This window comes from Taudactylus pleione, unplaced genomic scaffold, assembly GCF_031769625.1.
Source record: "Taudactylus pleione unplaced genomic scaffold, aTauple2 ptg000154l, whole genome shotgun sequence".
Lineage (NCBI taxonomy): Eukaryota > Metazoa > Chordata > Amphibia > Anura > Myobatrachidae > Taudactylus > Taudactylus pleione.
This window is the reverse complement of record NW_028284556.1, coordinates 4,580,869-4,596,164: the sequence shown is the minus strand read 5'-3', so window position 1 is coordinate 4,596,164 and position 15,296 is coordinate 4,580,869. Positions and strand designations below refer to the sequence as shown.

Genomic DNA, 15,296 nt, shown 5'->3' with positions numbered 1-15,296 from the left:
TGGTTTGGGCGGAGCGCAATCTTCCGGCCATATCAGCGGTCTTCATCCCGGGAGTGCTCAATTGGGAGGCGGACTTTCTAAGTCGCCAGGACGTTCATCCGGGGGAATGGTCCCTGCACCCGGACGTTTTTCAACTACTGGTGGACAGGTGGGGTCTTCCAGAAATCGACCTCATGGCGTCCCGGCACAACAACAAGTTGCCGGTGTACGGGTCTCGCACAAGAGACGAAGGGGCGTCTCTGGTGGATGCTCTGTCCGTCCGGTGGACGTTCCGGTTCGCATACCTGTTCCCTCCGGTCTCCCTTCTTCCACGGGTAATCCGGAAATTCAAACAGGAAGGAGGGACGCTCCTGTTGATAGCTCCCGCGTGGCCCAGACGGCACTGGTTCTCAGACCTTCAGGGTCTGTCCGTGGACATTCCTCTGCGGTTGCCGCTACGACCGGACCTTCTGTCTCAGGGTCCTTGCCTTCACCCGGACCTGACTCGGCTGTCTTTGACGGCGTGGCTGTTGAGACTGCCATGCTGAGGTCTCGGGGGTTTTCCAGCTCTGTGGTGCGTACCATGTTACGAGCTCGGAAACCGTCTTCCGCGAGGATATACCATCGCGTGTGGCATACGTTCTTCCAGTGGTGTCGACCGAGAGGTTATGCACCGCGGGAGTTTCGTCTGTCTCGGATTCTCGCCTTCCTGCAAGCGGGACTAGATCATGGGCTTCGCCTTGCTTCTTTGAAGGTACAGGTTTCGGCCCTATCTGTCTGGTTTCACCGTAGGATTGCTACAATCCCGGATGTGCGCACCTTTATGCAGGGTGTTCTCCGCATTCAGCCGCCCTTTGTTCCACCTGTGGCGCCTTGGGATTTGGCTGTGGTCCTGAGGGCTCTCCAAGGACCGCCGTTTGAACCACTGGGCTCAGTGGATCTTAAATGGCTAACAGCTAAGACTGTTTTCCTTCTGGCTATTGCTTCGGCCAGACGTGTTTCTGAGTTAGGGGCTCTTTCTTGTAGACCCCCTTTCTTGTTTTTTTATGGGAACAGGGCAGTGCTCCGCACTCGGCCCGAGTTTCTTCCCAAAGTTGTTTCCCAGTTTCATGTTAACGAGGAAATAGTTGTTCCGGCCTTTAACTCACCGGGTCTTTCCGTGGGTGAGGCCTCTTTGGATGTTGTGCGGGCCTTAAGGACTTATGTTGACCGCACTTCTTCGTTTAGGAAGTCGGACGCTTTGTTTGTCCTCTATGGCTTCCGTAAAAAGGGTTGGCCTGCTTCAAAGCAAACTTTGGCAGCCTGGATCCGTATGGCTATTTCTGAAGCTTATCTTCATGAAGGCCTACCGGTCCCTCCTTCTCTGAAGGCTCATTCCACTAGGTCTGTGGGTCCTTCGTGGGCAGCTCGACGTGGTGCCTCGGCAGTTCAGGTCTGCAAGGCTGCTACGTGGTCTTCTGTCCATACCTTCGTGAGGTATTACAGGTTTGACACCTTCGCCTCTCAGGATGCTTCCTTCGGGCGGCGGATTCTCCTTTCTGCACAGGAGCGTCCCCACCCTTAAAGGATACTGCTTTGGGACATCCCCAAGGTATCCTGTGGATACCCTATGGACCCTGAAGTAGAAAATATGAGATATGGTAAGAACTTACCCTTGTTATCTCTATTTCTACGAAGTCCATAGGGTTCCACAGGACTCCCGCCCTGTCGCACCTGTGCTGCAGATGGGCTTTGCTCTGGTCACCGGTTTTCCGTCTCCCTCTGGTGAGAATGTGATTCTTGTATGTGTCCAGATCTTTGTTCTCTCTCTTCCTTCTCCTCCTCCGGCCTATGGCTTGGTAACTAACTGAGGTGCCTTGGCCCGGGGGCGGGGTATAGGAGGGGGACCTAGTGCATCCTGGGAGGCTGAAAGCTTAACTCTTTGGTGCCCTGCGACTGACGTCACACCTATACCCCAAGGTATCCTGTGGAACCCTATGGACTTCGTAGAAATAGAGATAACAAGGGTAAGTTCTTACCATATCTCATATTATATATATATATATATATATATATATATATATATATATATATTTTTGTGTGTGTGTGTGCCCTTGGTCTTCTAGCCTCAATAAATCGTGCAATGCGACTAGTTAGCACCATGAGACTCTGCGGATTACTTGTATATCTGTGTGCAACTGAAAATGTAACTGGAGCTTGGCGTGGAAAAAAAAGCATTGTTTGCTGATTGAGAGACTAAATTGCGCACAGATATACAAGTGTTCACATTAATCAGCACAAACTCCTGGCGCTTCCTAGGCACATCACATTGCAACTGACACATTTTTGATGGCAAAAACTAGATCAGTTGCGCCATGAGGGGCTGTTTGATGAGTGAGGACACATCTGTGTGTGTGTGTGTGTGTGTGTGTGTGTGTGTGTGTGTGTATATGTATGTATATATATATATATATATATATACCTGTCCATGAAATAGCTTTTGAGTTGATAGTCCCATTACTTTTGGCCCCTTAAAAAGTGGGAGACACATATAGCAACCGTTGTATTTCCTACACCGTTCACCTGATTTTGATGTAACTACCCTCAAATTAGATCTGAAAGTCTGCAGTTAAAGCACATCTTGTTTGTTTCATTTCAAAGCCATTGTTTTGGTGAATAGAGGCCAAAATATGAAAATTCTGTCAATGTCCCAATATTTATGCACCTGACTGTATATATTATTATTGGTTTTCACAAGGTTTACTGCTTCAGTGGTTTTAGACCTTTTTGTCAGATGTTACTATAGTATACTGAAGTAATATTACAAGCATTTCATAAGTGTCAAAGGCTTTTATTGACAAATACATTAAGTTGATGCAAAGAGTCAATATTTGCAGTGTGGACCCTTCTTTTTCAAGACCTGCAATTCGCCCGGCATGCTGTCAATCAAATTCTGGGCCACATACTGACTGATGGCCGCCCATTCTTGCCTAATCAATGCTTGGAGTTTGTCAGAATTTGTGGGTTTTTGTATGTCCATCGCCTCTTGAAGATTGACCACAAGTTCTCAATGGGATTAAGGTCTGGGGAGTTACCTGGCCATGGACCCAAAATTTCGATGTTTTGTTCCCTGAGCCACTTGGTTATCACTTTTGCCTTATGGCAAGGTGCTCCATCATGCTGGAAAAGGCATTGTTCGTCACCAAACTGTTCTTGGATGGTTGGGAGAAGTTGCTATTGGAGGATGTTTTTGATACCATTCTTTATTCAAGGCTGTGTTCTAAGGCAAAATTGTGAGTGATCCCACTCCCTTGGCTCAGAAACAACTCGACATATGAATGGTCTCAGGATGCTTTACTGTTGGCATGACACAGGACTGATGGTAGCGCTCACCTTTCCTTTTCCAGACAAGTGTTTTTCCAGATTCCCCAACCAATCTGAAAGGGGATCCATCAGAGAAAATAACTTTACCCCAGTCCTCAGCAGTCCAATCCCTGTACCTTTTGCAGAATATCACTGTCCCTGATGTTTTTCCTGGAGAGAAGTCCTCCTAATCCTCAAAGTCTTCGTCTCACTGTGCGTGAAGATGCACTCACACCTGCCTGCTGCCATTCCTGAGCAAGCTCTGCAGCTGAATCAACTTTAGGAGACGGTCCTGGCGCTTGCTGGACGTTCTTGGGTGCCCCTAAGCCTTTTGCACAACTATTGAACCTCTCTCCTTGAAGTTCTTGATGATCCGATAAATGGTTGATTTAGATGCAATCATAGTAACAGCAGTATCCTTGCCTGTGAAGCCCTTTTTGTGCAAAGCAATGATGACTGCACGTTTCCTTGCAGGTAACAATGAGTAACGAGTAAGAACAATGATTTCAAGCTCCACCCTCCTTTTTAAAGCTTTCAGTCTGTTATTCTAACTCAATCAGCATGACAGAGTGATCTACAGCCTTGTCATCTACACTGTCACCTGTGTTAACGAGAGAATCACTGACATGATGTCAGCTGGTCCTTTTGTGGCAGGGCTGAAATGCAGTGGAAATGTTTCTGGGTTAAGGACCCAATTCGGACCCGCTCGATAGGCTGCGTTCGCATGCAGCCTGCCGATGTTTGCAATCTGCGTATGCATCGCAGTGCGCGAACTAGTCCATGTGATCGGGAAGCGGTCGCTCGCTGCGCATAGACGGCTCGCTAGAATGAGTTGCAGGACATGCCGTTTGTGGGTGGTGACGGGTTGGTCGATGGAAATGGGGGAGTAGTGGTGCGAACACAGGCGTGCCTGAGCGTTGGAATGCCGTTTCAGAGGCGTGCATAATTAAGACGCAGCATCATAGTACACATCACATGGTTGAATTTCACGCTGAAGCACTCGCAGTGCTTGCTGTAGGGTATGGTCAGCCACAAGTGCTGCGATCGCTTCCGAAGGTACTCGATGCAAACGATGGTTGCATACACTTCCTGGACATGATGTGGGAAAGTGGGCATCTTAAGACAGGCTGGTGGGCGTCTGCATACACTCCGTGATGGCATGCTAAGACATAGTAGGCGTGCTAATGCCTTGGTATGCGATCGCGAATTTGCATACTTTTGCTGCGTGCAAACGCATCTAGCGAGTGAGTCTGAATCGAGCCCTAAGTTCATTGTCATGGCAAACAGGAACTCTGCAATTCATCTGATTGTTGTTGTTTATAGGGCGCCACAAGTGGTCCGCAGTGCCGTACATACAGTAAAGGGTACACAGAACATTACATTACAATACAGAGACAAAAGTATAAACAGAACAGAAGTAACAATTAGCAACACCATTCTCTATATACACAATACAGCTGGGAAGGTGAAGGCTGTTATAGAAGTGCTAGAGAAGAGTGCTGTGAGACAGTGGGGAGGAGGACCCTGCTCCTAGGAGCTTACAAACTAGGGGGAAGGGGAGACAGACAGATGACATGAGGCATTAGTGTGTAGAAGGGGACCTGAGTGCAGGAAGTAGGCAAGGTAGAGATGGCTGGAGAGAGCTGGTAACACGGTTATGTTGTGGAAGGGTATACGTTAACGAACAGGCGGGTTTTCAGTGCATGCTTGAAGCTCTGCAAGGTCGGAGAGAGCCTGATCGAGCGAGGGGGCTCATTCCAGTGAAGGGGGGCTGCACGGGCCAGATCTTGGATGCGAGCATGAGATGAAGTAACCTGATAACTCTTCATGACATTCTGGAGTAAATGTAAATTGCCATAATAAAAACTGAAGCAGCAGACTTTGTGAAAACCAATACTTGTCATTCTCAAAACTTTTGGCCATGGATATATTCTTACGCACACGTGCCCTCCAAGGATATGTCAAATGCAAAGGTAGCCTGTGCTGAATATACATATCTTTATTCCAACATTTCGGAACTCAGTCCGTCATCAGTGACATAAATGGTACTCCGCCGTCCCACCCCACTAGTTACTGCGTGTTTTACTTCTAGTGACATCATCCTGCTGCGTCGGCCAGGGTAGCCAATGATCTTCACATTCTCTCGTTGTCTTGACAACCCATAAACAATTCTGAATGAAAACAATATGTAAAAATGGGAAATGTTGGAATAAAGATATTTATATTTAGCACAAGATGCTAACCCTGATATATATATTATATTTTGATTGCTTTCCTTGAAAGATGTAGGCAATTACCGAAAATAAATAACCTTCCTCCTTAGTAACTACAGGAATCCTCCAAATCAGAGTAATCTACCATTGCTAAAGTGCCTTGTGCCACCACTTTTGACTGAAGTACTTGTGAGTTGTTTGACTAACCTTGTTTTCAAAATGATTTTTACCCCTGGTTGATCATGTGTGCTAAGTTGCTAATAACATTTAGCACTTGTCCCTATAATTTTGAGTTCTTCATTAATCTAAAGATTACCTTTTGTATTTCCTTGCAGCTGTAACAGATCAAGTTAAAATGGACACAAGAAAGCGGGTATCCAAACTTCCCAATGAAGTTGGCAGGTGCGTAGGTCAGATTCTGCAGAACATTTTGTGTACATATATTCCCTTGTGCCCACTGAAAACCGAATGTACTAGCGTTCAACATACATTTTACTTTTGTTTATGGAAATCATTTGATTGTGTTAAGATGGTTGTCTCTCAGTCTGTCTGCCTCAGATAAGACCCTGCTCAGTCCCCGGCTCCCTCCTCTCTAGGCTACTACTTTGCAACAGGGCACATTGCTATCTCCAGTGATTGCGGTGAGCCCAAAAAATTGTGGGTCCCTGGGACCCCTCACTTTACTAAAATGGGGTCCTACCTGACCTTTTCTGGGTCCCATTGAAATGAAAGTCTTATGAATATCTAACAAATTAAACAGAAAAAAATAATGAATGCTAAATAGTTTTGTAAAGCATTAGTTAGTTAGTAAAAACATTTTGTTAATCTTTATTGCACAATGAGACATTTTTCCATAGTAGACTCAGGTGCCGGTAATCTACATTAGAGCTGCCAGTGTTATCCAACTAAAGTTTTAGGGGCCCATTTATCATTGAATATTTGAGGTAAAATCCCCGAAAACATGTTTTAGTAGGTTTACCTCAAATGTTTCCCCCGGATGTATCGACGAGGGACCGCAGCAGGTATACCCACTGCGATCCCTCCATTCCCGCTGGCAGCCGCCTCCCCCATGGGTTTCTGTGGGAGATGCAATGCTGCCAGATTTACTAATTTCCGGAATGCGATGCATTCCCGACACTCTCCCCCTCAGCTAACGCCATTAATATTTATTTCACCATCAGCAGGCTTATTATGCATGCCTCAGAGGCTGCACATCAATGGGGACAACTCCTGGGACTTGTCTCCCCCCCCACTACTGCCAGCACCAGTAACCCCCCCCCCCTTCTCCACTACTCCCAGCATCACCAACAGCCCCCCCCACTACTCCCAGCATGACTAACAACCACCCCCCCACTACTCACAGCATCACTAACAACCCCCTATCCACTACTCCCTGCATCACTAACAACCCCCTCAATACTCCCAGCGTCACTAACAACCCCCCACTACTCCCTGCATCAATAACAACCCCCTTATCCACTACTCCCTGCATCAATAACAACCCCCTTATCCACTACTCCCTGCATCAATAACAACCCCCTTATCCACTACTCCCTGCATCAATAACAGCCCCCTATCCACTACTCCATGCATCACTAACAACCCCCTATCCACTACTCCCTGCATCAATAACAACCCCCTCAATACTCCCAGCGTCACTAACAACCCCCCACTACTCCCTGCATCAATAACAACCCCCTTATCCACTACTCCCTGCATCAATAACAACCCCCTTATCCACTACTCCCTGCATCAATAACAACCCCCTTATCCACTACTCCCTGCATCTATAACAGCCCCCTATCCACTACTCCCTGCATCACTAACAACCCCCTATCCACTACTCCCTGCATCACTGACCCCTCCACACACACACACACACACTACTCCCTGCATCACTGACCCCCAGCACACACAAACTACTCCTGCATCACTGACCCCCCCCCCCCCCTCCACACACACATACACACTACCCCTTGCATCACTCCCAGTATTAATAAAAACAGATATGCACTTGTAAGTACAGTACTTGCAGTTCCCGCGCTCCTCTGGAGTACAAGTCAGACTCAGGAAAAGTTAATAAATGAGAAAGTATCTTCGGAATAAATTCCTATGCTGTTCCTTTTCAAACAATTCAACCAGTAAATATGCCAAAATTCCTCAAAGAAATTTAGAAGTAGTATATAGTGAAGTACAGTTTATTCAAAACATAAAAACATCCATAAAACACATAAAAATGGCTGCGTACCAGATATATAGGGGTGTAGGACAATTCACACCCAAAAATAGCATGTACAGGGATATAAACAGTCACCTCCCGGGATGGGTTCTTGAGGTCCCCCTGGTGTCTAAATAGCAGTGATGCGTCCTCTAGCCCTTATTCCTGGTAGTTCTCAATGCAGCTCCTTCTCACCAACGCGTTTCTGCTCATACAGAGCCTTTTTCAACTCTCACACCTTGAAAAAGGCTCTGTCCTCGGGGACCCGGCTCTTTTATAAAAGTGAGTCCCCAGTCCTTGAAACTGGGTAAAATAGGCGCTATAGCGCGTATTTGCGAACACTGATCTCTTAGTGGCTCTCACTGTCTGAGAGCCAATCAGAGTGCAGCCCTTGGCCCTACAGCAGTCGTCACACAGCACAACTGTTTCTGCTGTGACTTGCTTCATTCCAAGCCTCACTTTCAGATGATGATGATCTGCTGTTTCAGCACCCTGACCAGCTCCTATACAGTAGCTTGGTGCAAGATTTTTTTCTGTGATTTGCTTCATTAAAATCGCCACTGCTAGGCTCCCTTTTATCACAGATGAATAGCTCATACACCTAAACCTTCCTCTATCAATGCTGTATAGAATAGTGAAAACCCCGTCAATATCCATCCAGTTGTTCAAGAGATTAGCCCGAACGAACAGGCAGACCCCTAAATCGAGGATTTTTTGTGTCAAAAAATAGTTTTAGGAAGCGTATTCTGAAAATAGTTCAATAAGGAGTGGCCAGGCAGTGCGACCAAGTGTGAGGTGGAAGGTAAAAGGAACTCTGAGGAGTGTGTTGTATTTTGTCAGTGTTTCTGGGTACAATTATTCCCTACTCTTTAAATCCGGTATAAGTGCTACCTACAGTATAAGGACTGATTGAGTTGGACGCAATGCAGTCACATGCGTGGACGGCTGCAGCAGCCAGATCTACTACCTTATGCTAATGTGATAATCCATACATCTTAATGTACATAGCTCCTCTACCCACTTTCTTTCCATTCCCATTAGTCATTTGTTTCAGCTCTTACACCTACCCCATGAATGGATGCAAAAGGTCAGTCAACAACAGGCATACCTTCGTCATACGCACGCCTCATAATAGCACAGATCATCTCTTGCATGCATTTGAAATGTAGCTGTCCAGATTTCATGAACAGAGAACCAAACGCACACGGTCTTTATGCCAAAGTGTGTATGCATGGTGCGGGGCATGCACAATTTGCCAAAAGTCGCTAGATGCTTCCACTTTGGGATTTGTGTGCAACTCAGTCAGGTCCCGAATTCTTAACACACTGTTGTACCAATCACACATTTAGAAGAAAAACACACTTTGTTCAGCGAATAGGAAGACTTTTTAAATGGCCATTTTAATGAAAGTGATGTCTATTCGGTACCTGTTGACATAGGAGGTTTAAGCAGTACTCTGCACTGAATTGTATTTTCTATTACATTGATTACTTTAGGTTCCTATTAGGGGTTGTCTTCAGCCAGACTACTTAAATGAAAACCTGGGGCTGAATAAAGGCCTCTATACATTGGCGACAGATTGTTGCAATTCTGTGATCCCCAGATGCCAGAGTCGGGGCATTGGTGAAATCCAACTTCTTGAATTTCCCTGATTTGCTGAATCCAACCAAAATATAATCAAGATCAGCAAATCTGGGATTTTTAAGCTGAAGCATTGCCTTGAGGACCAAGTTTGGGAACCACTGCCCTAGTGTTACGTGTGATCTAATTATCAAGATTATATCGCTTCTGGAGGTATTTATCTAATGGTGATTTGTTGAAATCCACATTTTATTGGCATGAGTGTGTGCTGCCAGATTTATCAAAGGAAAAATGCCAGAAAATTGTAGCAAAACTGCCATTTTCAAATCTAATCTGCCACTAATCTATATCTCAAGCTTGTACATTTAAAAGATGCAAATGACCAGATAACCTAAAATTACACAAACAATAAGAAAGCCTGCTACCAAAACCCTGATGACAATGTAAATACATTGGAAAGTCTTCCTGCCATTTGTGGTCATTTAAAACTCTTGAGTGCTGCACCTGATTATCTGCTCTATTGTCTAAGGACTGTGAAGGCATCAGGCTAAGTGTTTTAACACCTCTTGGAGTGCCCTACACGAGAGAGATTATGTAGATAATAAAGCTGTGTCCCTTTTTTAATTAATAAAGATGTGCTCCTTATTTAAATTAATAGATGTGCCTCTTGTTATTGAAATTAATGTTGTATTTCCTTATTTAAATTAAAGCTTGTGCTTCATATATAGAGGTTCCAGGACTATAGTAGCATGGTGCCTGAAGTCTCTGGTTGAGGCAGGTATATGAACATGACCTGCTGACTCCTATCTCCGTATTGGAGACTAGAACTTCTGACATTCTAGGTGTACACTAGATTCATGTAGTTTGCTCTCAATTCATTCACCAAACACTGTATATATGGTTCATTTTGCAAATTTAGTGGCATTTTATAGTGTTTTGTAGCTGCATAGACTAGAATGTTTTTATATTCCCAGTTGTTCCTGTTCTGTACATGTTAATATTTCTACTTCAGGGTCCATAGGGTATCCACAGGATACCTTGGGGTATAGGTGTGACGTCAGTCGCTGGGCACCATAGAGTTAAGCTTTTCAGCCTCCCAGGATGCACTAGGGTCCCCCTCCTATACCCCGCCCCCGAGCCAAGGCACCTCAGTTTAGTTTGGTGCCCGGCCGGCGTCGGGTGTACCTGTCGGAGTGGGGGCTAGAAGAGCCCCTGAAGCTTTCTTCAGTGCAGCTGTGGCTGCACATCTCTATGTACAGCATGGACAGTCAGTCCTGACGTCCATGCTGTCTTCCCTACACCCCCGCCGGTACCGGAACGCCGGTACCGATCCGGGGATGCTGGTGAGCATCTGGGGTCCAGCTAGCGGTGACCCCAGATGTTCCGGACCATGGCCGGATCCAAGGGGGACAAGGTAAGCAGCGGGGTCCCGCGGTGGGTCCCCGCTGGTCACATGGTCCTAAGTCCCCAGGCAGGGGGCTCCCTGGGGACTGGCTGCAGCGTGGAGCCAGGCGACCAACCTGCGCTTTCCACTACCCCCTGGGACAGCGGACCGCAGCAGAGCGGTAGCGCTGCGGCGTCCCAGGGGTTAAATGCATGCCAGGGGAGCGCGCCTTCCCTGTCTCACAGCCGGCGCCTCCCCCGCTGCACACAGCCCTCTCTGCATGCTGCCGACTGGTCCTGTGGCAGCGCTCCTCCCCCAGGCCAGCCTCCTCTCTGCTCCTCGGCGGCCATCTTCTCCAGAACGCATGGTGAACGCTGCTGGAAGCGCTGGACGGAAGCATCGTGGTCTGGGTCCCCCCGCATACCTCTCCTCCGCTGTGGCTCAGGTCTGTGTATGCAGCGCTGTGTCCTACCAGGCCCTGTGTCTGTGTAGTTGAGTGATCAGCGCTGTTAGTGCAGGAATTGTTATTTCTCTGCATTGTATGTGACTGTGCTAGCGCTGCCTGTAACTTTTCTTCTCTAAACTGTCAGCTTTATTACTGTCCCTGTTCTTTCTGCTAAAGCCCTTGCGGTGCGGTGCTGCAGGGTGGTCTCTCGTCTATTTAATACTTAATTGGTGAGAGAGGTCACATACGTGGTGCCATCATGTCTGAAAGTGATTTTCCCCTCCGGCTACAGTGTACCACGTGCAAAGTACCGTTAGCGGAGGGGGAGGGTAGCGCGGAGGGCCTTTGCCGGCAGTGCTTGTCCATGGCGCGGCCTTACGGTTACAGCACCGGTACAGGAGCCGCCCTGGGCTTGTTTCGCTCAGGCGCTTACAACCTTAGTGGGCCAGTTAGCTCCGCAGCCCGCGTTTACTCCGATGGGTTTGTCCCAGCAGTCTGTGGTGTCGTCACCCATGCAGGGGTTCCCACGACAATTGGTGGTACCCCACAGTCTCCCTATTTCCCCGCTCCCGGGTTCTCAGGAGCCAGCGTGGGTTAACTCCCTGGCGAGTTCTGTACAGCACTTGTCGGATGTGTTGCAAGGGGAGTCTGTGATGCGGCCTCATAAAAGGCCGGTGGCGTCTCTGTCCGCTCCTTATGAGGATGACTAAGGGACGTCTGATGATGGGGAGATTCTGGATCCTTACGATCAGGAACCTCTCCAAACTAAGGACGCTGATGCTAAGTCCAAAGTATATATGCCTGGACTTATTCGGGCGGTCCGCACAGCCTTGGTGATTGAGGACGAAGTTCCCCCAGCGGCTAAATCTAAGTATGCCTTTTTCAAAGATGTGAAGGGCGATGCCACAGTCTTTCCTCTTTCGGGTCAGTTGGTGGACCATTTAGAGGAGGCGTGGAAACAGCCTGGCAAGCGATACCAGCCGCAGAGACGCCTGGCGGTGGCTTATCCGTTCGCGGATAATTATTTTGCTAAGTGGGAATCACCTCCACAGGTGGATTCTCACGTGACCCGTCTTGTCCGTAGTGCCACATTGCCGATGCCATCCATGTCCTCCCTTAAGGATGCTACGGACCGCAAGGTAGAAATCTGCCTGAAGTCCGCTTATTCCCTTGCAGGGGGGGCAGCACGGCTGGCTATGGCCATTTGCTGGGTTGCCAGAGCGATGGAGCGCTGGGCGGATTCATTAGAGGCTTCTTTTGAATCCGACTGTCCGGCCGAACAGGCGGAGTTGATTGGCAATCTCCGTGATTCGGCCACCTACATCAACGAGGCGGCTCTAGACATTAGTACTCTGGTGTCTAGAATTTCTTCAGCAGCGGTAGCTGCTCGTCGCACCTTGTGGCTGCGATCCTGGAAGGCGGACGCAGATTCCAAGAAAGGTCTGGAAGCGTTGCCGTTTACCGGAGAAGTTCTCTTCGGTCTGGATCTGGATAAGATTGTGGCCACGCTGGCGGCAGCCAAATCTGCTTGTCTCCCGTCGGCCGCTGCTCCTTCTGGTTCGGGACCATCGTCCTTTCGGTCATCTAGGGCCCAGGGCAGGCCCAAACCACAGTCGTTTCCTCGACAGGCTGGCCCTAAGAAATCGGTCAAGCCCCGGAAGCAGGCATGGAGTACCAGACGTCCGGCCCCCAAGCCAGATGACAAGCCTGCGGCCTGACGGTCCGGGCCTCCCTTTGGGGGATCCCAGGGTGGGAGGCCGCCTGCTACAGTTCGCCCAGTGTTGGTCGACCACTACGACAGACACTTGGGTTCTGGAGGTGGTTTCCCACGGATACGCCCTCTCCTTCCGGCACAGACCCCCGGCTCGCTTCTTCACCACGGGTCTACCATCAGACCGGAACAAGGCTACGGAGCTGCGGGAAGGTATTGCACACTATGCTCCAGGCTGGAGTTATAGTGCCTGTTCCATTCTGGCAGAAGTCCACTCTAATCCTGTCTCGGAGGATTCTGCATCTTGGAGCCTTATTGGACTCGGGACAGCAAAGGATCTTCGTGACGGAGGACAAGATCTCTGCTTTACAGTCAAGGGTGCGCAGTTGCCTGCACAGCCGCCGGGTGTCCTTACACTCGGCGATGAGGTTACTGGGCTCCATGGTGTCGGTGTTCGACATGGTGGAATACGCCCAGTTTCACTCCAGACCTCTGCAGCACCTGATCCTGTCCAAGTGGAACGGGCTGCCTCAGTCTCTGAAGTCCCAGACGATTGTGCTCACCCCGGAGGTTCGCCTGTCCCTTGCGTGGTGGTTACAGACGACCCACCTCAACAAGGGACGTCCGTTCTGGGTTCCAAATTGGGTCCTGTTGACAACGGACGCCAGTCTTCGGGGCTGGGGAGCAGTTTCGGGTCCACACTTGTTCCAGGGCAGGTGGACGCCGACAGAAGCGGAGCTTCCAATAAATATCTTGGAACTCCGTGCGGTCTTCAATGCTCTCCAGCAGGCACAGCGGTTTCTCCAGGGTCGCCCGGTGCAGGTCCAGTCGGACAACGCTACCACCGTGGCCTACATAAACAGGCAAGGAGGAACTCGCAGTCGGGCGGCTCTCGTAGAGGTCTCTCGGATCCTGGTTTGGGCGGAGCGCAATCTTCCGGCCATATCAGCGGTCTTCATCCCGGGAGTGCTAAATTGGGAGGCGGACTTTCTAAGTCGCCAAGACGTTCATCCGGGGGAATGGTCCCTGCACCAGGACGTTTTTCAACTACTGGTGGACAGGTGGGGTCTTCCAGAAATCGACCTCATGGCGTCCCGGCACAACAACAAGTTGCCGGTGTACGGGTCTCGCACAAGAGACGAAGGGGCGTCTCTGGTGGATGCTCTGTCCGTCCGGTGGACGTTCCGGTTCGCATACCTGTTCCCTCCGGTCTCCCTTCTTCCACGGGTAATCCGGAAATTCAAACAGTAAGGAGGGACGCTCCTGTTGATAGCTCCCGCGTGGCCCAGACGGCACTGGTTCTCAGACCTTCAGGGTCTGTCCGTGGACAGTCCTCTGCGGTTGCCGCTACGACCGGACCTTCTGTCTCAGGGTCCTTGCCTTCACCCGGACCTGACTCTGCTGTCTTTGACGGCGTGGCTGTTGAGACTGCCATGCTGAGGTCCCGGGGGTTTTCCAGCTCTGTGGTGCGTACCATGTTACGAGCTCGGAAACCGTCTTCCGTGAGGATATACCATCGCGTGTGGCATACGTTCTTCCAGTGGTGTCGACCGAGAGGTTATGCACCGCGGGAGTTTCGTCTGTCTCGGATTCTCGCCTTCCTGCAAGCGGGACTAGATCATGGGCTTCGCCTTGCTTCTTTGAAGGTACAGGTTTCGGCCCTATCTGTCTGATTTCACCGTAGGATTGCTACAATCCCGGATGTGCGCACCTTTATGCAAGGTGTTGTCCCCATTCCGCCGCCCTTTGTTCCACCTGTGGCGCCTTGGGATTTGGCTGTGGTCCTGAGGGCTCTCCAAGGACCGCCGTTTGAACCACTGGGCTCAGTGGATCTTAAATGGCTAACAGCTAAGACTGTTTCCTTCTGGCCATTGCTTCGGCCAGACGTGTTTCTGAGTTAGGGGCTCTTTCTTGTAGACCCCCTTTCTTGGTTTTTCATGGGAACAGGGCAGTGCTCCGCACTCGGCCCGAGTTTCTTCCCAAAGTTGTTTCCCAGTTTCATGTTAACGAGGAAATAGTTGTTCCGGCCTTTAACTCACCGGGTCTTTCCGTGGGTGAGGCCTCTTTGGATGTTGTGCGTGCCTTAAGGACTTATGTTGACCGCACTTCTTCGTTTAGGAAGTCGGACGCTTTGTTTGTCCTCTATGGCTTCCGTAAAAAGGGTTGGCCTGCTTCAAAGCAAACTTTGGCAGCCTGGATCCGTATGGCTATTTCTGAAGCTTATCTTCATGAAGGCCTACCGGTCCCACCTTCTCTGAAGGCTCATTCCACTAGGTCTGTGGGTCCTTCGTGGGCAGCTCGACGTGGTGCCTCGGCAGTTCAGATCTGCAAGGCTGCTACGTGGTCCTCTGTCCATACCTTCGTGAGGTATTACAGGTTTGACACCTTTGCCTCTCAGGATGCTTCCTTCGGGCGGCGGATTC

The 15,296-nt window shown here is 49.3% G+C and overlaps 1 protein-coding gene across 3 annotated transcripts in view; it reads left to right on the top strand.

The window, feature by feature from the left end:
- Positions 1-15,296, top strand: part of LOC148521862 (protein Mis18-alpha-like) — a 67,679-nt gene that overhangs the window by 9,552 nt on the left and 42,831 nt on the right. For all 3 annotated transcript variants that reach the window (XR_015878776.1, XM_088474359.1, XM_088474358.1), the window contains exon 2: positions 5,870-5,936. Coding sequence is in view for 2 of the 3 variants with exons in the window: in XM_088474359.1 (XP_088330485.1) it covers positions 5,870-5,936 (67 nt within the window). In the remaining variant the exon portion in view is untranslated. The remainder of the gene's footprint in view (positions 1-5,869; positions 5,937-15,296) is intronic.